General features: G+C 47.4%; 1 protein-coding gene across 23 annotated transcripts in view; it reads right to left on the bottom strand.

The window, feature by feature from the left end:
* Window positions 1–21,066, bottom strand: part of LOC123567285 (uncharacterized) — an 84,173-nt gene that overhangs the window by 56,442 nt on the left and 6,665 nt on the right. For 2 of the 23 annotated variants that reach the window (XR_012418394.1, XR_012418395.1), the window contains 4 exons: window positions 19,287–19,510; window positions 14,408–14,486; window positions 9,997–10,112; window positions 8,171–8,618 (listed from right to left, as the gene is read on the bottom strand). The exons of 5 other annotated variants lie outside the window; for them this stretch is intronic. Coding sequence is in view for 1 of the 18 variants with exons in the window: in XM_074003206.1 (XP_073859307.1) it covers window positions 238–259; window positions 2,742–2,801 (82 nt within the window). In the remaining 17 variants the exon portion in view is untranslated. Of the gene's footprint in view, window positions 1–237; window positions 260–2,741; window positions 7,153–7,381; window positions 7,502–8,170; window positions 8,619–9,996; window positions 10,116–10,187; window positions 10,536–11,848; window positions 14,487–16,794; window positions 16,936–19,286; window positions 19,511–21,066 lie in introns of those variants that run through there. 16 more of the 23 variants (XM_074003206.1, XR_012418381.1, XR_010578513.1 and 13 more) reach the window with 16 other exon arrangements.

Genomic DNA, 21,066 nt, shown 5'->3' with positions numbered 1-21,066 from the left:
GGTGCACTCACTTCTCCTCCTCCAGGTGAAGACACACCGGCTTACACAAAATCTCCTGGTTGGTCCTCTGGGTTCACACACATTTCTACAGCCCCTCTGGTCATATGTATACGCTTGCAAAATCATTTGCTCTCACCAGATCCCCAATATTTTTTTACAGGAACCCAGATTAAGGTTTCTATATATTAAAGCCAGCAAGTTTGTTTCTCAGAAAGTTAGTTAGTTCAAGGTATGTACCCAGGACAGGTGATGGTAAAATCTGCAACGAGACAAAAGAAGATGCCATGAGGATCAGATCAATTCTGCTGCACCCCTTACACAGATCTGTGAGTCTCTTGATGACTTCAGAAAACTACCTGTGAAACAGTGGTGAGTCAAAGTCAAAGTCAAAGGCCAAACATTCTAGAATAGAGGACACTCATGGAAAAGACAAGAGCTTTTCCCACAAAATTTATCCTTGACGTGGATTTAGGTTGGTAAATGCACAATGCCTAATCCAAGGAGAAAAACTGGTGTGGAGGAAAACGTCTCTGCATTACAGTTGGTGATGGATGCTGTCCTTCAAAACATCCTAGTGTGTCATGTATTAGATGAAAGGAAACTGCCACTGAACTCCATCCTCACAAAGAGAATATTGTGTGTCATACATAATGTGCCTTGTCATATTTTTATATCAAAATTAATTGAGAAGGAAAGAAATCAGATGAAGGAAATAATGTATACAGTGGTCCATTTTTAACACAAAGTGCCTTGAACCTGTTTAGGTCAGCAAAGGACAGAAGAAACAGGATATGCCAGGCTCCTGATTGGATGGGCAATACCTGCTCATTGGGGCCCCTCTCCTCCCCATTTAGTTGCCCTCACTTCAACCAAAGAAGATTAGTCTAAGATGAAAGTTTACTAGCCTGGAAAATAGCTCGTTTTGTCTGTTCTTCTCAGCCTGCCCAGCTACTTAGGTCATAAGCCAAATACTTGAAGTGCCCCTGAGCTGACTAGGATAGCAATGCATTGTGGGCTGCAACAAAATGCAGTAAGACAACCCTACAAAAATACCTAAAGTCTCTCCCCAAAAATCAATAGGCAACACCTGGGAAGATTGTGACCCCACAGTTCTCAGCCTATGAGGAACCAGGGGAGGGACCTGCACACTAGGAGATAAATTGCTTGTGGAAAGTGTGCTGGGTGTGTCTGCCCATCAGATACCAGATCTTGCAACACTGTCATTAAAAGTCTCACTTTCTGCCAGGTGGAGTGGCTCACACCTGTAATCCCAACACTTTGGGAAGCTGAGGTGGGCAGATTACCTGAGGTCTGGAGTTCGAGACCAGTCTGGCCAACATGCTGAAACACCATCTCCACTGACAATACAAAAATTAGCTGGGCATGGGGACACATGCGTGTAATCCCAGCTACTCGGGAGGTTGTGGCAGGAGAATTCATTGAGCCCAGGAGATGGAGCTGAGATGGCACCACTGCACTCCAGCCTGGCCAACTGAGCGACACTCTGTCTCAAAAGGACCAAAAAAAAAAAAAAAGAAAAGAAAAAAAGGAAAGAACATCTCACTCACTTGAACCTGAGAGGTGGAGGTGGCAGTGAGCAGAGATCATATCATTGCACACCTGTATGGTGACAGAGTGAGACTCTGTCTCAAAAACAAAAAAACAAAAAAAGAAATCACAAATTCATATCAGTCACATTAAATCTAACTAATCAGCTGTCAACATAAAGATTCTAGAAAGTAAAGAACGTACAAGTAAGTTGAAAGGCTTCCCATATTCATGGATAGGAAGACTAAACCTAACTAACACACAATACTACACACATGATCTACAGACTAACAACAACTGCTACCAAACTGGCAATAGCCATCTGTGCAGAAATGGAAAAGATAATCCTAAGATTTTAATGAACTTGTATGTGCCTCAAATAGCCATGGCAATATTGAAAAAGAATAGTGTTGAAAGATGCACATTCATGAGATTGAAATCTAAAAATAAAAATTAAAAAAAAAAACAGAAAAATTCAGACACCATGCTTCTACTGTGGGGGACACCCATAAGTATCAAAGATATAGAATCGAGAGCACAGAATTAAATGCATACATACAGAGTCAGCTGATCTTCAACAAAGGTGCCAAGAATACACAATGGGGAAAGGAAAACGACTTCCACAAATGATGGTAAAACTGCATATTCTCATTCACATGAAGAAATGGAATGCTGACAGCGTGCTCAAGGCTGTGTTTCTCCCTCCATTTCTAAGACACTGGAGCTTTTTCAGTGAGCCCACAGTGAATTTTCATTCTGTCCTCCATGCCCAGGGAGCATGATACCACAGGAAAACAGCAAGGACAGACAAATGAATGTCCTGCCATGAAACCTAAGTTCATAAGGTGTGGATCAATCTCTCCTATGCATCTGGGCACACTGCAGAAGAGTTTTATATTCAGGATTAAGTAACTGCCTGTGACAGAACTATGTCCCAAACCAAAGGCTGTGACATTTTGCAGTGGCACAGGCAGAAAAGAGCAGGTATTCTCTGAAAAATCATCTTTAAATAATAAACCAAGAACAGGTGATTGAAAATACAGGATACTCAAAAGCCCATGAACATAGTACTCCTCATGATGATGACATTAAACTCTGAAAATAACAAACGTGGCTTTTATTAACTTTTTCTTTTTCTCTTTCTACTCTCTCCCTAAGTGCCAGTGAGTAAATGGCATCCATGGCTTTTTTACCTGTGGGCATCTTTTGGTTGCCGATGTGCTGCAGTTCGTGGCCCTCGGTGGCTCCCACATCCAGCTTGCCGGGCTCTACACTAGTGGATTCTGATGTTGCAGCAGCCACAGCCTCATAAATAACAGATTCATAACAGGGCACCACCTTCCCCCTGCACCAGCTACAGGTGGAGTCGATACAACAGGTCAGTACACACCCCATGGGGCACCCACACTCCTCTCCACTCCTGCCTGAGCCTTCGATGAAACTGAAACGGTGCTGCCCGAGCAGCCACACTACTGAGGCTGGCACAGCACTTGTAGAAGCAGCCTGACCCCAGGCAGATCTGGGGCCTCAGCCCTTACTCTGGTGCCACCTCCCAAACTGGCTGGTCTATGAGGTCAGGGACCTGCTGTCGCACAGTCGGAGCTCCTCCTTCTTCCACTACCAGCTACCGACTGAGGGTTGCTGGCCCTGGCTGATGCCTATAACCACAAAGCTTCCTATGTCACCTGCTTACCAGGAAAGAGCCAGGTCAGGCTAGTGACTCACAATGTCCAGCCCCACAACCCCACCCAATGCCTCACAATGCCCATCCCTGCTGCTGCCCACCTTGTGGCCACCCTGCCCCTCTGTGGTGACGGCACTACTCAGCCTTTTATTCACCCTGGGCTGCCTGAGCTTTCCAGTCCTGAGGAAAGTGCAGGGGAGTTATTACTGGAAGTCACCCTTGGCAAGAAAATCAATAGAAAACCCTGGTACAACCAGGCGCGGTGGCTCATGCCTGGAATCCTAGCACTTTGGGAGCCTGAGGGGGGTGGATCACTAACCCCATCTCTACTAAAAATATAAGAATTAGCCTGGCGTGGTAGCGGGCACTTGTAGTCCCATCTACTCAAGAGCCTGAGCCAGGAGAATTGTTTGAACTCAGGAGTTAGAGGTTGCAGTGAGCCAAGATCATGCCATTGAACTGCAGCCTGGGCCAAAGAGAGAGATTCTGTCTCAAAAAAAAAAAAAAAAGAGAGAGAGAGACATTATGTTCATCTGGAAGAAAAGGTAAGGCTGAAGGCAGTGGAAATGACTGCAGTGGATGGAAAAGTATTGTGATCATTTGGGAGAGAGAACAGGAAGCGCTAGTGATTAGATGTGGAAGAACAGGGCAAGTAAAAGGAAAAACAGGCTGCTGAGGCTCTAGTTTGAAGGACTGGGTAAATAGCAATGACTTTCTCCTACACAGAGAATGTAGGAAGAGGAATAGGTATGGGGAATAAGATAGTTTTCAGTTGGGTGCAATGACTCACGACTGTAATCCCAGCACTTTGGGAGGCCAAGCTGGGCGGATTATGAGGTCAGGGGTTTGAGACCAGCCTGGCCAACATGGTGAAACCGCACCTCTACTAAAATTACAAAAATTAGCCAGGTGCGATGGTGGGTGCCTGTAGTCCCAGCTTTGCAGGAGACTAAGGCAGGAGACTCACTTGGACCCAGGTCGTGGAGTTTGCAGTGAGCCGAGATCGTGCCACTGCATTCTAGCCTGAGTGACAGAGCGAGACTCCATCTCAAAAACAAAAACAAAAAAAAAGACATAGCTTTGGACTCTTAAGTATTGCATTCAAATGGAGCTCTCTGGTAGAAGTTAGATAGAAACCTCTGTAGGATAACTTCATTCTGTGACATCTCAAGTCATGTTTTTTAAAAAAACACTTACAAAGTCAAACCATTACGGAAATTTCCTAAAATTTGCATACTAAAATATGACAACTTTTTAGTTATTACTTTCCTTTTTTTTTTTTTTTTTTTTTGAGACAGAGTCTTTGCTCTGTCACCCAGGCTGGGGTGCAGTGGCACGATCTCAGCTCACAGCAAGCTTTGCCTCCTGGGTTTATGCCATTCTCCTGCCTCAGCCTCCTGAGTAGCTGGGACTACAGGCGTCCGCTACCTCGCTTGGCTAGTTTTTTGTACTTTTTTTTTAGTAGACACGGGATTTCACCGTGTTAGCCAGGATGGTCTCGATCTCCTGACCTCATGATCCGCCCGTCTTGGACTCCCAAAGTGCTGGGATTACAGGTTAGAGCCACCGCGCCCGGCCTAGTTATCACTTTCTTAGAGCAACTTTGAATTTACAATCGTAGTGAATGAGGTGTCATGTAAAATAAAGCTGCTATATATAAATGACATTTAAATTTTATTGTCATCAGAGCATATAAAAAACAATTGAAGGCATGGATATGGCAGGGATTGCTTTAAAAAGCTGTGTCTAATGAGGGGAGCTGGAAAGAAAAGAGACTTGGGGGCCAGGTGTGCTGACTCACTCCCGTAATCCCAACACTTTGGAGGCCGACGCAGGCGGATCACCTGAGGTCAGGAGGAGTTTGAGATGAGCCTTGCCAACATGGCAAAACCCCGTCTCTACTAAAAATACAAAAATTACCTCAGTGTTGCAGTGGGCACCTACAATCCCAGCTATTCGGGTGGCTCAAGCAGGAGAATTGCTTGAACCCAGGACACGGATGTTGCAGTGAGCTAAGATGGCGCCACTGCACTCCAGCATGGGTGACAGAGCAAGACTCTGTCTAAAAAACAAAATGGAAAAGAAAGAAGACTTGGGGAATAGGGAGGTTTAAGTGGCATTAAGTAAAGCCTACAAATGTGAGCAGTGAGAGTCAGGGTACCTGAGTGTTCATCAGAAATGGCTGATCGGGTGAGTCTCATCACAATGGAGCTGGTGTCTGCTTCTCATTTCTCTAATGGCCGTACCTAGCACAGTACCTGATCAATAGGGACTCAACACATAATACCCCAATGAACACAGAAAAATTCTGCCAGTTCAAAACTATGTCCATACCCACCAACTTCCCTCATGGAGTTTTACTTCTTTCACTTACTGTAATGTTTTGAAGTCCATCCCTCCTGTGGCCTGTATCCATAGTTTCTTTTCTTTGTATAACTGAGCAGCACTCCACTGTATGCACACACCACATGGGTCTATCTGTTCTCTAGCTGACGGACACTTGGGTTGTTTCCAGTTGTTGCCTGGAGTGAGTGAGGTTCCTGAGAACATTTAGGTATATGTCTTTTTGAACACATGCTTTCATTTCTTCTAGATAAATTCCTAGCACTGGAATTGCTAGGTCAAATAGCTAGTTTATGCTTAACTTCTTTTTTTGCTTTCTTATTCGTAGAAAATATTATACTGATACATAATATTGAACATTTTTATGAGGCGCATGTACTGCTTGGTTCCATGCATCCAACATGTCATCATTAAGACAGTGAATTTGGAGTATGGCCTTGAGTATTTACCATTTCTATGTGTTGAGTATATTTGAAGTTCTCTCTTGAAGCTATTTTGAAATATACAATACATTATTGCTTACCATAGCCACCCTACTCTGCTATGCAACATTAGAACACACTCCTTGCATCTAACTGTAGGTGTGTATTCATTGACCAACCTCTCTGCATTCCCTTCTTATACCCAGAGGAGAGAGGAAGGAGGGAAAGGAGCTGTGGGTGGCTGAATTAGGGCCCAGGGATGGCTGTGTCCCAGTCCCGGGACCTGTCCATGTGCAGTGTTGTGTGGCCACAGGGACTTTACAGATGTGAGGATGTGAAGGAGCCTGAGGTGGAAGATGATCCTGGGTTATCTGGGTGGGTCCAAGGTGCGGTCTTTATAAGGGAAAGAAGGAGGCAGGAGGATCAGAGTGAGAGCAGGTGTGGGGGTGGAGGGAAAGAAAGGGAGAGAAAGAGGGAAGGTGAGAGAAGACGGTGGGAAGAGACAGAGAAGAGTGGGAGAGATACTTGAAGATGCTGAGCTCTGGCTTTGAAGTTGGAGGAAAGGGCCAGGAGCCCAGGGTGTCCTCTAGAAGCTGAAAAAATCCTGGAAATGGATTCTCCCCAGAGCCCTCAGAAGGAGCCTGGCCTAACTGGCACCCTGATTTTAGCACTCTAGGATTCATTTTGGACGTCTGACCCCACACCAGGGACAGAATCAATACGTGATGCTTTAAGCCTCTAAATTAGCAGTCATTTGTGACAGCAGCCACAGGAAAGTCAAACAGGAGCCATCGGAGAGACTCCCTAGGATGCCCTGAGTGTCCTTCCTTGGCCCCACCATCAGAAACACAGGCCTGACCACTGGTGGTGCCCCCACCCTTCTAACACCCTGCTCAGCAGGAACCATGCATGAGGGGCTGGGTGTGACTGGGCCATGCTCTCCCCCCACACCTTCCTCTCAGAGAGCAGCTGGAGCCCCAGACCCAGGGAGCCTCACAGAGAAATTCCCATCACAGGACCTGGTTTTCCACGTGAGGCTCAGGATCCAATGGAGAAGTGTTTCCCAAAAATGATGCTTCCTCCAAAGATGGTCATTGACTTTCTATGCCAAACATCTGAGAAAATCTCCATGTCCTAGGGCTGCCAGGCAGTCACCTGTGCACATGTTGGAGCCCAAATCCCATCAGTAGTGAGGCCTTGGGTAAAACACATCCCCACTTTTAATTATGATGAGCTGCCTGGCCTCAGCATTGAAAACACCAACTTCCCTCGAGCAAAGACTTGTGTAATCTCTTGGAAATGATGGAGCACACCAGCCTGAACAACTGGTGAAAACCTGTCTCTAATAAAAATACAAAAATTAGCTGGGTGTTGTAGCATGTACCTGTAATCCCAGCTACTCAGGAGGCTGAGGCAGGAGAATTGGTTGAACCTGGGAGGCAGAGGTTATGGTGAGCTAAGATCGTGCCATTGCACTCCAGCCTGGGCGAGAGCGAGACTCCATCTAAAAAAGAAAGAAAGAAAGAAATGATGGAGCACCTATTACCCTTCTTGCACTTGTTCCTGGGGAGCTCACAGCCTATCTTTTACAAGTGTCCTGAGCCTCTTGCAGGCCTTTTATGTGTGTTTCCTTCCTGACTTCCTCCTATTTTTCTCACACCTCTGAACCTGCTGTCAGATGGAAAAATTTAAGAGCTCATGAATGTGATGGTGTGGGAGTGTCCTAGACAGTCCAGCCCTTGGGGGTGGGGAGTTGGGCAGAGAAGAAGGATGGCATTCCAGGGGCCAGAGCCAGAAGCAGAGGGACTCCAGGCCCAGAGTAGGATTTCCAGGCTGAGGAAAGAGAGGCCATGGGTCAGGGGAAGTTCCAGACCAGGACAGGGACAGAGGGTGTATCCGGGGGCTCAGCCAGAAATAGCTCCCTCCAAAACACAGGCAGGGAGTTGGAGGGTGAGATGCAAGGAGGAAGGGGAGATGGGAGAGAATGGATGGACCGGTGTTTAGTGAGCCGACTCCTCCTATCCTGGCCTATGTCCCCAGGGGACACGCCTGGGAGCCTGTGATCCTCCAGGCTGCTTTCCCACTGGTGCCAGGATTCCCCCAACGCCACCCTGAGCACCCAGGAGAAGCATCAAATTGTATGAGAGATAAGAAATGAAGAGAGGGAGCAGGATTTCTGGTTGACAAGGGAGGTTTATTGAGGGTTTACTGGCTACACAAGGGCTGGACGGCTTGGGATACAAAGAGACCCCTCCACTGGGATCCTGCAGCTCCAGGCCCCTGTGGGTGGGGTGAGGGCTGGGAACCTATGAACATTCTGCAGGGGCCACTGTCTTCTCCACGGTGCTCCCTTCATGCGTGACCTGGCAGCTGAAGATGTTGCGGGACCTCTACTACTCAGGCGTCAGGCTCAGGTAGTTGCTGGCCACACACTTGTTTCTCTTTGAAGGGCATCGTCATCTCCACGCCCTGGGTGATGGGGGTACCATCTGCCTTCCAGGTCACCGTCAAGATTCCCGGATAGAAGTCACTCATGAGACACACCAGTGTGACCTTGTTGGCTTGGAGCTCTTCAGAGGATGGCAGGAAAAGAGTGACCGAGGGGGTGACCTTGGGCTGACCTGTGTGGACAGAGGAAGGGGTAAGAGATGACAGGGAGTGTGCGGTGTTGTGGAGCGCCTCTCTCTGTCTAATCTCTGGGAGGGTTCATGGTGTGGCCATCTGGTCCACCCAGGGTCTCTCCCTCCCTCTTAATTCCCTCCTTTCCACTGGAGCGCTCTGGAGAGCAGACAACCCTGCACCTTCCTAGGGGCCTTCCCAAGTCACCTTTCCCAGGCATCCTGGCCCAGTCATTTCCTCTGCAGCCTCGGTTTCCCCGTGTGTACCCAGGGCAGGCTGTGCTCCCTCCTTCCTGGTTTCTGGAGTCTGAATTTGGAATCTAGGAGTCTCTCCCACAGCACACAAAACTGGTCTGGCACGGTGTGGGGTGGCATGGCCTGGAGCCTCCCACCCCCTGGGGCAACAGGCTGTGCCCCAGCTTGGCCCACTCACCTCTCCTGGTAAAGCACAGGCTCCACCCAGACAAACCCTGGGGCTCTGCCGACGCCCCCGTCCTACCAGCCGGACTACAGGATCCTTCACATCGGCTGGGTTCTTGGGACTGCTTGCCCAGACTTCGGGTCACCACAGCCCCCATGCCCACCCCAGCAGCCTCTGATGCCCCTGGACTTCACCTGGTGGCCCTGGAATTCTCTGCACCCCCATTTACTCCCCGCTAGTCACCTCCTGAGTCTAAGGTGCCCTTCCTCAAATGAAGGCGGGCGGTCGACCCGTGAACAGAGAGATACCAGGCCCCAGAAGTGACAGGACTCCAGGGACAGTCACATCTCTGCCCCAAGAGACCCTGTCCTTTCTTGTGACTGCCCTGGGATAGTTGGGCTCTCGGACCTCGCCCAGTCTCATCTGTTCCTCGGTGTCCCCAGGTCCTGACCCAGCACAAGCCACAGAGCTGCAGCCCAGACCCAGAGTCCTCTCTGTGCCTTCCATTGGTCTCCCCTTGGGGTGACCCCTGTGTCCCCAGGACCCCGGGTGGCCCTCCGAGGCTAGAGGACCATCCAGCCCTCAGCCTAGATCCTGGGGTCCCGGGGACTGTCTCTAAGACTACTGCAGGGCCCCTCATCAGAACTGGCCTCTGTCCCTCACTCAGACATCTGCCCTGGGAGAGGGGAGGAGCCCTGACCCTGCCCAATCCCAGCACATGCACTGGGACCAGGCTGTGTCCTGCTGTTGGAACCTGAAGGCGGCTAATCCCATGGTGGGGGCCCTTCCTGCAGGATACCCTGAGACTAGCCCGCTTCCCTCAGACTCCATGGAGAAAGGAAGGGTTCCATGCTTAAGACTTGGAGGGCAGAGGGGAATAAGCCCCAGAGAAAGAAAGCAGACTTTTCCAGAGACAGGAGAGGGTGGGACAGGCTGGGGAAAATTGTCAGAGGCACCTACCTAAAATGGTGAGCTGGGTCCCGCTGCCAAACACATGCCTCGGTAAATTATGCTTGGATTGAAACCTCTGGGGCTAGCACCTGGGGCCAGTCCAGGAGCTGTGCTGGAGCAGGAACCTGCTGGGTGTGAGGAGCACAGGGCTGCAGTGTAGAGGTTGTGACCTAGGCACAGGGCAGGGGGTGCCCAGTATCCCAGTAGTATCTCTGTGCATGTCCCTTCTCTGCAGCAGGTGCCGCCCACAGCCCTGGAGTCACCCCAGCCTGTATCCCACTCTCTGAAGCTATTGGTGCCGATGGCAAGGCTGGCACAGAAGGTCCCAGCAACTCCCTGAGTGACAGATCCCCTGAAGCAGCTGTGTGGTGTGGCTGAGGAGTGCTGAGCTGGCTCAGACCTGCCCAACGTCACTTGGCCCCATTTTAAGGGCCTCTGAAATCCACCACAAGTGTCCCCAGTCAAGCCAGGCTGCCAGCCTGACTTCCTCCCTGGACCAGGACACTGGGTCATTCCCAACTCAAGACGAGATTCTTCTGCTTTTATATCTATCCAGGGAGATGCAGCTCAGTCTCACATTGTTCATGAAGTCTTTTCTGATCATTCATTCCATCTGTCCATCCGTCCATCTATGCATCTGTCCATCTATTCATCTGTCTTTGCATCCATCTATCATCTGTCCATTCATCCATCCATTCACCTGTCCGTCCATCCATAAATCCATCCCGTCTACCAGGCACTGTTTTGTATACTAGGGACATGGTGTTGTCCTCCATGCTCTCACCCCCATCTCTCCCAGGTCATGGCCAAAAAGGCACTCCTCATGGTCATGTCCATAGTCCTTCTGCTGTACCTGGTGTCTCTGCTGGATGTGACACGGGGTTGGCCCCTCCTTCCAGTGACTCTTTTCCCCTTGGGGTCTGACTCCCCTTTCCTCTTCCCCTGGCATCTGTTTCTCCATGGCCTATGCCTGGCTGCTGACTCTCCAAGATCCCCACTCAGTCCTCTTTCTTGGCCATCTTCACACTCTGTGACCCCTACTCTTGCCCACATGGTGAGGCTGGAGTCTATCCCAGCTCCAAACCCTCTCAGCTCAACTGCCTACTGACCATGCCCAGTGAACTACCCAACAGGACTCTCAAATCACATCCAGAGGAGATGACTACCTTCCCCCAGCCCAGCTCATTTTCCACTTTCAACTCATCACAATGACCATGGGCGGTCTCAGCCCCTCAGCCAGAAACCTGGAGTCCCTGGACTCGGTCACCTCGCCTCCCACACTGAAATGGCTTCTGCGTACTTAGCTACTGCATTTAGACATTATTATTTTTTTTTTTTTTTTTTGCTTTGAGACAGAATTTCGCTCTGTCGCCCAGGCTGGCATGATCTCACTACAACTCTGACTCCCAGGTTCTAGGCAATTCTGTCTCAGCCTCAAGAGTAGCTGGGATTACAGGCATGTGCCACCACATCCGGCTAATTTTGTATTTTCAGTAGAGATGGGGTTTCACCATGTTGGCCAGGCTTGTCTCGAACTCCTGACCTCTGGTGATCTGCCCACCTTGGCCTCCCAAAGTGCTGGGATTACAGGCATAAGCCACCGTACACGGTGACATTCCCTTTAAAAGAAGGCTCAATATAATTAAGAAACAATAAAACCACCTTCTGAGACTCCAAAACCATAAGAAGAGTGAACTTTGCTTTTCTGAATTTTAATCTCAAACTCTCTTTGGTACAAGGATGTGGTGTTGAGCTGGGGCTTACTGGGTGCAAGCTCTCTGCCAGGGGTTCAGACCGGAGTGTTTCTACCTTAGAAGCTGGTCTAGTACTTGGTGATTGGTTTTGTGATGTGAACATAAGATTTTTCTTTGTTTATTTGCTTATTTATTTGTTGAGACAGGATCTCACTCTGACACCCAAACTGGAGTGAAGTGGTGCCATCACAGCTCACTGCAGCCTTGATCTCCTGGGCTCAAGTGATCCTCACACCTCAGCCTCCTGAGTAGCTGGGACCACAGGCATGTGTTACCACGCCCAGCTATTTTTCTTGTAATATTGTTTTGTAGAAATGGGGTCTCACCATGTTGCCCAGGCTGGTCTTGAGCTCCTGGGCCTCCCAAAGTGCTGGGATTATAGGCATGAGCCACCATGCCCAGCGAGATTTTCTTTTTTCTTTATGGAGACAGAGTCTTGCTCTGTCGCCATGTTGGAGCACAGTGATGCAACCTCGGCTCACTGCAACCTCCGCCTCCCAGGTTCAACTGACAGTCCTGCCTCAGCCTCCAACTAGCTGGGACTACAGGTGCATACCACCAAGCTCACCTAATTTTTCTATTTTTAGTAGAGATAGGGTTTCACCATGTTGGCCATTATGGTTTCAAACTCCTGAGCTCATGATTCACCCACCTCAGCCTCCCAAAGTGCTAGGATTACAGGTGTAAGTCACCCTGCCTGGCCTTTATTTTTTATTTTCAAGAAAAACTTTGTTTTTTGAGATGGAGTCTCGTTCAGTCACCCAGGCTGGAGTGCAGTGGCGGCATCTTGGCTCACTGCAACCTCAGCCTCCCAGGTTCAAGTGATTCTCCTACTTCAGCCTCCAAGTTGCTGGGACTACAGGCACGTGCCACCACGCCTGGCTAATTTTTCTTTTTGTTTTTGATTTTGGTTTTTTGAGCCTCCCAAGCAGTTGGGATTACAGGCACGCATCACCACGCCTGGCTAATTTTTCTTTTTGTTTTTGATTTGGGTTTTTTGAGCCTCCCAAGTAGTTGGGATTACAGGCATGCACCACCACGCCCAGCTAATTTTTTGTATTTTTAGTAGAGATAGGGTTTCTCCACGTTGGCCAGGCTGGTTTTGAAATTCCAACCTCAGGTGATCCGCCCTCCTCGGCCTCCCAAAGTGATGGGATTACAGGTGTGAGCCACCACACCTGGATCCATTTTTATAATTGCACTCAAACATACATAGCATCAATATTTCCACTTTAGTTTTAAACGTACAGCTCGTTGGCACTAACTACATTCACACTATTGGGCGACATTCACCACCATCCATCTCCAGAACTCTTTCATCTTCCCAAACAGAAACTCTAAACCCATTAACTACAGTCCCCCATTCTTCCTTCCCCCTCGCCCTGATAACCTCAAATCTACTTTCTGTCTATGTGAATTTGCCAATTCTAGGTACCTCATAAAAGTGGATTCAAATGACATTTGTTTGTGGCTGGCCTATTTCACTAAGTATAATATCTTCAAGTTTCATCCATGTTGTAGAAGATTTTTGAAATCAATTTAAAAATAATTAACAACTAAAACCTATGAAGACCTATTCAGAGTAGTACAGCCAGGCGCAGAGGCTCACGTCTGTTATCCCAGCACTGTGGGAGGCCGAGGCGGTGGTGGGAATCACCAGGCCAGGGGATTGAGACCATCCTGGCTAACACAGTGAAACTCCACCTCTACTAAAAATACAAAAAGATAGCTGGGCATGGTGGCACACACCTGCAGTCCCAGCTACTTGGGAGGCTGAAGCAGGAGAATCGCTTGAACCCAGGAGGTGGAGCTTTCAGTGAGCCAAGATTATGCCACTGCAGTCCAGCCTGGGCAACAGAGCAGGACTCTGTCTTAAAAAAACTTTTTTAAAAAAAGGCTCAAATGTGTCCTTTGAAAAGTGTGTTGGGTCTGTCAGTATACAGTATATAAAATGTATGAAAGGTAGCCTGTTCCAGAGTTATGTTTGTAAAGCTGAGGACCCTCTGCATATACACAGCACACCCTTTCCCTGCACCACAGTATCTTCAAAAATTCTTCCCTCCAATCCTTTTTTTTTTTTTTTTGGAGACAGGGTCTCACTCTGTCACCCAGGCTGGAGTGCAGTGGCATGATCACAGCTCACTGCAGCCTTGACCTCCTCAAGTGATCCTCCCATCTCAGCCTTCTGAGTAGCTGGGATTATAGGCATGAGCCACTACACCCAGTTAATTTTTTTTTATTTTTTATTTTTAGAGATGGGGTCCCACAATGTTGCCCAGCTCATCTGGAACTCCTGCATACAAGCAATCCACCCACCTTGGCCTCCCAAAATGCTGAGATTATAGGTGTGAACCACCACACCTAGCCTCCAATCTCTTCAAATTTCAGAACCTTACCTTTCTATGACTATAACACTATTTCCCTCACAGGATGCATGGTTATCATCAAGAAAGGCAGGCAGTAAGGGTGAAGATTTTTAGCATTTCTCTCAGTCCCATTTGGTGCTTACATCTTATTTTGGGTTGCACTTGACACCTTGACATATGGAATACTTGTCAGTTAGGCTTACAACAGCCTTAGAGTGATCATGTGGGTAATCTTGATGAGAGATATGATCATTAAATTCTAACCAAAATGTAGCATCCAAACATAAGACAAATACTTACAAGTGATAAATCCTGTATGATAGAGAGGATAACGGTGCCCAACTCTGATAATCTGTCCCAAATCAAGGCAGTAACATTTCTGCAAAGAAAAAAAAACAAAAGCATGTCTGCTAGTTCCTGGCCTGTGTTAGAGAAGGCTCTTTCTAGGGGCACCAGAGGGAATGGAGTGTAATTCAAACTGGAAGCCTTTTAAAGTGAGCTAGCTCACCTATTGAGGTTACACCTTTTAACTCGACTCAACTGCAGTAGTCAGGACTCTTGTTCCAAGTGACAGAAACCCCATTCAAACTAGCTTAAGCCTAAAGACAGATTTATGGACTGTCTCATGGAATTCATAAACAAGACAGTTCTGACTATCTCTCAGAACTCATTGGCCTTAAGAACTCTGTGGAGCCAGAGACTCAAACACCACTCTCTTCTCTTGTCATGTCTCCGTTTCTTTGAGATTTGTCCTTCTTTCTCAGCAACTCCCCCAACCCTCTAGTTCACATAATCTGAAGCATGGTTACAGGGAGCTCCTAAATTTTATATTTTGCAATCAGAAAGCCTACTTCAACCCTCTTTCAGTCTCCGTTTGAAAAATCTGTGTAAGGACACTTATTGAACTGGCCTGGGCAGGTGCGTTCCCCTGAATCAATCAGCACTGGGCATAGGACAAGTTCACATAATAATCGGGCAACCTAGAAAAAGGAAGTAAGGAGCAGAGGCAGCCCTTAGAAGGCAAGTAGTGCCAGAATGACATTCCCATGGGTGTTCTCTGCATCAACAACCCTACCATCCTGATGTTTTCTTTTGCATTCATTAATATTTGTGTGAGTCTGGAGAAATATACCATGTTCATGGATTGGAATACTCAATATCATAAAGATCAGTTCTCAAAGTAATTTGTAGATTACATGTAATTCTTATCAAAATCTAAACAGATTTCTTTCTTTTCTTATTTATTTATTTCTTTAGAGACAGAGTCTCGCTCTGTCACCCAGGATGGAGTGCAGTGGTGCAATCTCGGCTCACTGCAAGCTCTGCCTCCCACATTCACGCCACTCTCCTGCCTCAGCCTCCCAAGTAGCTGGAACTACAGGTGCCCGCCATGACGCCCGGCTTTTTTTTTTTTTTCTTTTGTATTTTTGGTAGAGACGGGGCTTCACGGTTTTAGCCAGAATGGTCTCGAGTTCCTGACTTTGTGATTGGCCTGCCTCAGCCTCCCAAAGTGCTGGGATTACAGATGTGAGCCACTGCATCCAGCGCTTTTTTTTTTTTAAACAAACAGTCATCATTAGGATGAATCTCAACATATTTCTTAATAAATAGTGACAAGCTGATTCTAATTTTGTTTTTAGAAAGCGTCTTGCTCTGTTGTCTAAGCTGGAGTATAGTGGTGCAATTACAGCTCACTGAAGCCTCAAACTCCTGGGCTCAAGCAATCCTCCCACCTCAGTCTCTCCAAGTGCTAGGATTACAGATGTCTGCCACCACGCCCGGCTAATTCTAAATTTATATGAAAATGCAGGCTGGTTGTGGTGGCTTATGCCTGTAATCCCAAAATTTTGGGAAGCAAAGGCGGGTGAATCACCTGAGGTCAAGAGTTCGAGATCAGCCTGGCCAACATGGCAAACCCCGTCTCTACTATAAAAACACAAAAAAGTTAGCCAAGTGTAGTGACACATGCCTGTAATGCCAGCTACTTGGGAGGCTGAGACAGGAGAAACACGTGAACCTGGGAGGCAGATGTTACAGTGAGCTGAGATTGCACCATTGTACTCCAGCCTGGGCAAAAGAGCAAAACTCTGTCTCAAAGAAAAAAAAAAATGCAAAGGGCCAAGAGTAGTCAAAATACTGGCTTGTTCTGAAATCTCTGGTCTATGAGATAATCTACTTCTTTTTTTTTTTTTTTTTTGAGACAGAGTCTCCTCGCTCTGTTGCCCAGGCTGGAGTTCCTTGGTGTGGTCTTGGCTCACTGCAAGCTCTGCCTTCTGGTCTCACGCCATTCTCCTGCCTCAACCTCTCAAGTAGCTGGGACAACAGGCACCCACCACCACCCTCGCTAATTTTTTGTGTTTTTAGTAGAGACAGGGTTTCACCGCGTTAGCCAGGATGGTCTCGATACCTGACCTCATGATCTGCCCGCCTCTGCCTCCCAAAGTGCTGGGATTACAGGCATGAGCCACCGTGCCCGGCCAGACGAGATGATCTACTTCTTACTGACTTCAAGATGTGATAAAAGGCTTGGCACAGTGGCTTATGCCTGTAATGCCAACACTGCGAGGCTGAGGTGGGAGGATTACTTGAGGTCAGGAATTGGAGACCAGTCCAGGCAACATGGCAGGAGCTTGTTTCTGCAGAAAAAGTCAAAAAAAACACAAATAGCTGAGCATGATGATACACACCTGTAGCCCCAGCTATCCAGGAGGCTGAGTCAGGATGATTATTTGAGCCCAGGAGTTCAAGGCTATAGTGGCTGAGGTGGGCGGATCACGAGGTCAGGAGGGCAAGACCATCCTGGATAACATGGTGAAACCCTGTCTCTACTGAAAATACAAAAAAATTAGCTGGGCATGGTGGAAGGTGCCTGTAGTCCCAGCTACTCGGGAGGCTGAGGCAGGAGAATGGCATGAACCTGTGAGGAGGAGGTTGCACTGCACTGCAGCCTGGGCGACAAAGTGAGACTCCGTCTCCAAATAAACAAAACAAAAGAAAACAAAGGAAAGAAAGAACAAAACCCTAGCAGAATGCTGCCCGTAGCGCGTCTTCACTCAGGAATGCCCATTTGGCCACACAGTAGCTCTCAGGAAAAAAACATTAATTAGTTCACCAATAGAGCAAGGAAACTCACTCATTAGCTTTAGGTCTGTTTTAGGGCAGATGCGTTAATGGTCTAAAATATCACAGAGTTATTCCAAGAAGCATTCGTTGAGAATGTATTCTCTTTATGTTCTACCCTACTCCTTCTACCTTGGTCTCCAGCATTCTGATTTTCCAATATCCTTATGCACTGTGCTCTTTTTAATTTTTGACACAGAGTCTCACTCTTGCAGGCTGGAGTGCAGTGGTGCCATCGCAGCTCGCACCTCACTGCAACCTCCACCTCTTGGATTCAAGTGATTCTCAAATTTCAGCTTCCTGAGTAGCTGGGATTACAAGCACGTGGCAACGCGCCCATCTAATTTTTGTATTTTTAGTAGACACAGGGTATCACCATGGTGGCTAGGCTGGTGTCAAACCCCTGGCCTCAAGTCACTCGTCCACCACTGCCTCCCAAAGTCTTGGGATTACACGCAAGCCACCGCATGCAGCCTGTTGTGCTCGCTTTAAATATAGAAATACTGGTATGTTTGTTGGTGTAATACTATTGTTTTGGCCTGAATCTGAAATCTGAATTATTTTGTATTGAGACTATTCGTGGAGTTTTTTGATTCACTAAAATTCCAAATTGAACAAGGATACACTTAATTAATTTAAAAATAATTTTTCCAGTCTGAGTGCAGTGGCTCACACCTGTAATCCCAGCACTTTGGGAGACCAAGGCGGGTGAATCATTTGAGGTTTGAAGTTCAAGACCAGCCTGGCCAACATGGCAAAACCCCGTCTCTACAAAAAATACAAAAATTACCCGGCTGCGGTGGCACAAGCCTGTAATCCCAGTTACTTGGGAGGAGGAAGTGGGAGAATCACTTGAACTCAGGAGGCGAAGGTTGCAGTGAGCCAAGATCTCACCACTGCACTCCAGCCTGGGTGACAGAGCGAGGGACTCTGTCTCAAAAAATAATAATAATTTTTCCATATTTCACACTTCTATACTATCTTCGAGAGTCAGAAAATAACACCAACAAAACAGAGCATCTGATGCAATAATAATTTTTTTTTTTTTTGAGGTGGAGTGGAGTTTCCCTCTGTCACCCAGGCAGGAGTGCAGTGGCACAGCCTCAACTACTGCAACCTCTGTCTCCCTGGTTCAAGCTATTATCGTGCCTCAGCTTCCAAGTGGCTGGGATGACAGGCACCTGCCACCGTGCCTGGCTAATTTTTGCATTTTTACTAGAGACGGGTTTTTGCCATGTTGCCCAGGCTGGTTTCAAACTCCTCACAGGTGATCCACCCACCTTGGCCTCGCAGAGTGCTGGGATTACATACGTGAGCCACTGCGTCCAGCTAGTGATACAATAATATCATTCTTAGCTCTGGTTCAAAGACTTTTTGAAGAAGCAGATAATGAACATGACAGAATTGAAACTGACTTGGGGAATCGATTAAAATCTCCATCTAGGTCAGGCGCAATGGCCCACACCTGTAATCCCAGCACTTTGGGAGGCCAAGACAGGCGGATCACTTGAGGTCAGGAGTTCGAGACCAGCCCAGCAAACATACTGAAACCCCATCTCTACTAAAAATACAAACATTTGCTGGGCGTGTTGGTGTGCACCTGTAATCCCAGCTACTCAGGAGGCTGAGCCACGAGGATCACTTCAACCCAGGAGGTGGAGGTTGCAGTGAGCCACGATCATGCCACTGTACTCCAGCCTGGGCAACAGAGTGAGACCCTGTCTCAAAAAAAAAAAAAAAAAATTCCCCATTCATACACGATGAAACCGAAAGATCAAAAGAAAGCAGTGATTTTTTTTGAGCAAAACACACTGCTTGCTGTCAATAAAAACATTACAGTCCTAACCTTTTCCCCAAGAATTCTGTCAGATAATCTCAAAGTCATCAAAATGAAATGGGATTATTTAAACATGAAGGACTTTTAAGAAAAATATTTGGCCAGGCACGGTGACTAATGCTTGTAATCCCAGCACTTTGGAAGGCCGAGGCTGGTGGATCACCTGAGGTCAGGAGTTCAAGACCAGCCTGGCCAACATCATGAAACCCCGTCTCCACTAACCTTAAAAAAATTGGCCAGGCACGGGGGCGGGTGCCTCCAATTCCAGCTACTCAGGAGGCTGAGGCAAGACAATCACTTGAACCCAGGAGGTGGACGGTGTGCGCCTGTAATCCCAGTTACTGGAGAGGCTGAGGCACGAAAATTGCTTGAGTTCAGGAGATGGCGGTTGCAGTGAACTGAGATCTCACCACTGCACTCCAGCCTGGGTGACAGAATGAGACGGCCTGAAAAAAAAGAAAAAAAAAATCAGTGCTATTTTATCTTAAGTGTTTTATGATTAAATGTCTACAATTGTCTTTTGCACTAAATTTATTATTTTTATTGTATTAAACTTTAGATGCATGGGGCACATGTGCAGGTGTGTTCCATGAGTACACTGCAAAATGCTAAGGTTTGGGCTTCTAGTGAACCCATCACCCAAACACTGACCATAGTACCCAATGAGCAGTTTTTCAACCCTTTCCCCTCCTTCCCTCCCCACCTGTGGAGCTCCCAGGGTCTGTTATTTCCATCTTTATGTCCATTTGAACCAACTGTTTAGCTATTTATTTATTAATTTATTTTTGAGACACAGTCTCGCTCCTTCACCCTGCCTGGAGTGCAGTGGCGCCATCTCAGCTCACTGCAACGTTCACCTCCTGGGTTCAAGTGATTCTCCTGTCTCAGCCTTCTGAGTAGCTGGGATATCAGGCACGTGCCACCACACTGGGCAAACTTTTGCAATTTTAGTAGAAATGGGGTTCCACCATGTTGGCCAGGCTGGTATCGAACTCCTGACCTCAGGTGATCCACCTGCTTTGCCCTCCCAGTGTGCTGGGATTATAGGTATGAGCCACTGTACCTTGCCTATTTTTAAATAATACTTAATTTTCCTTGATTTTTCTAAAAATTTAGAGTACAATTATATAATGATGTTAACCTTTTTGGGAGGTGGGACGGGGTCTCACTCAGTCACCCAGGATGGAGTGCAATGGCTCAGTCATGCTTCCCTGCAGCCTCAAATTCCTGTGCTCAAGTGATCCTCCCACCTCAGCCTCCCAAACAGCTGGGACCACAGGCACGCACCACCATGCCCAGCTCATTTTTCTATTTTTGTGGAGACAGGGTCTTGCTATGTTGCCCAGGGGGGTGTCAAATTCCTGAGCTCAAGCAATCTGCCCCCCTTGGCTTCCCCAAGTGCTGGGATTAGAGACCTAAACCACCGTCCCTGGCCTAATAATGTAGAATCTTACTTAACGCTTCATAGTATGATTTTTAAAGTTTGTATTTGAAATATATTTAAATATATAGTTTGATCTTTTGAAAAACATTTGAATTCCTAACAGATTATAAAATACTAGTTGTGCCCAGGAGGCGGAGGTTGCAATGAACAGAGATCAAACTGCTGCACTCCAGCCTGGGTGACAGAGCAAGACGCCAGCTCAAAAAAAAAAAGTTGTCTTAGGGTTCAAACCAGAGAAGCAGAACCAGTAGGAAAGATACACAGATTCAGATATACACAAACATATAGCGACACACATCTGCATAGATATAGAAACGGATGGCTTCTAGCCGGGCACAGTGGCTCACGCCTGTAATCCCAGCACTTTGGAAGGCCGAGGCAGGCAGATCACCTGAGGTCAGGAGTTTGAGACCAGCCTGGCCAACACGATGAAAATCTGTCTCTCATAAAAACACAAAAATTAGCCAGGTGTGGTGGTTCATGCCTGCAGTTCCAGCAAATCGGGAGGCTGAGGCAGAAGAATTGCTTGAACCCGGGAGGTGGAGATTGCAGTGAACC

Source organism: Macaca fascicularis, chromosome 10 (assembly GCF_037993035.2).
Source record: "Macaca fascicularis isolate 582-1 chromosome 10, T2T-MFA8v1.1".
Lineage (NCBI taxonomy): Eukaryota > Metazoa > Chordata > Mammalia > Primates > Cercopithecidae > Macaca > Macaca fascicularis.
Note: the sequence above shows the minus strand (reverse complement) of the source record. Positions and strands in the feature narration are given on the sequence as shown.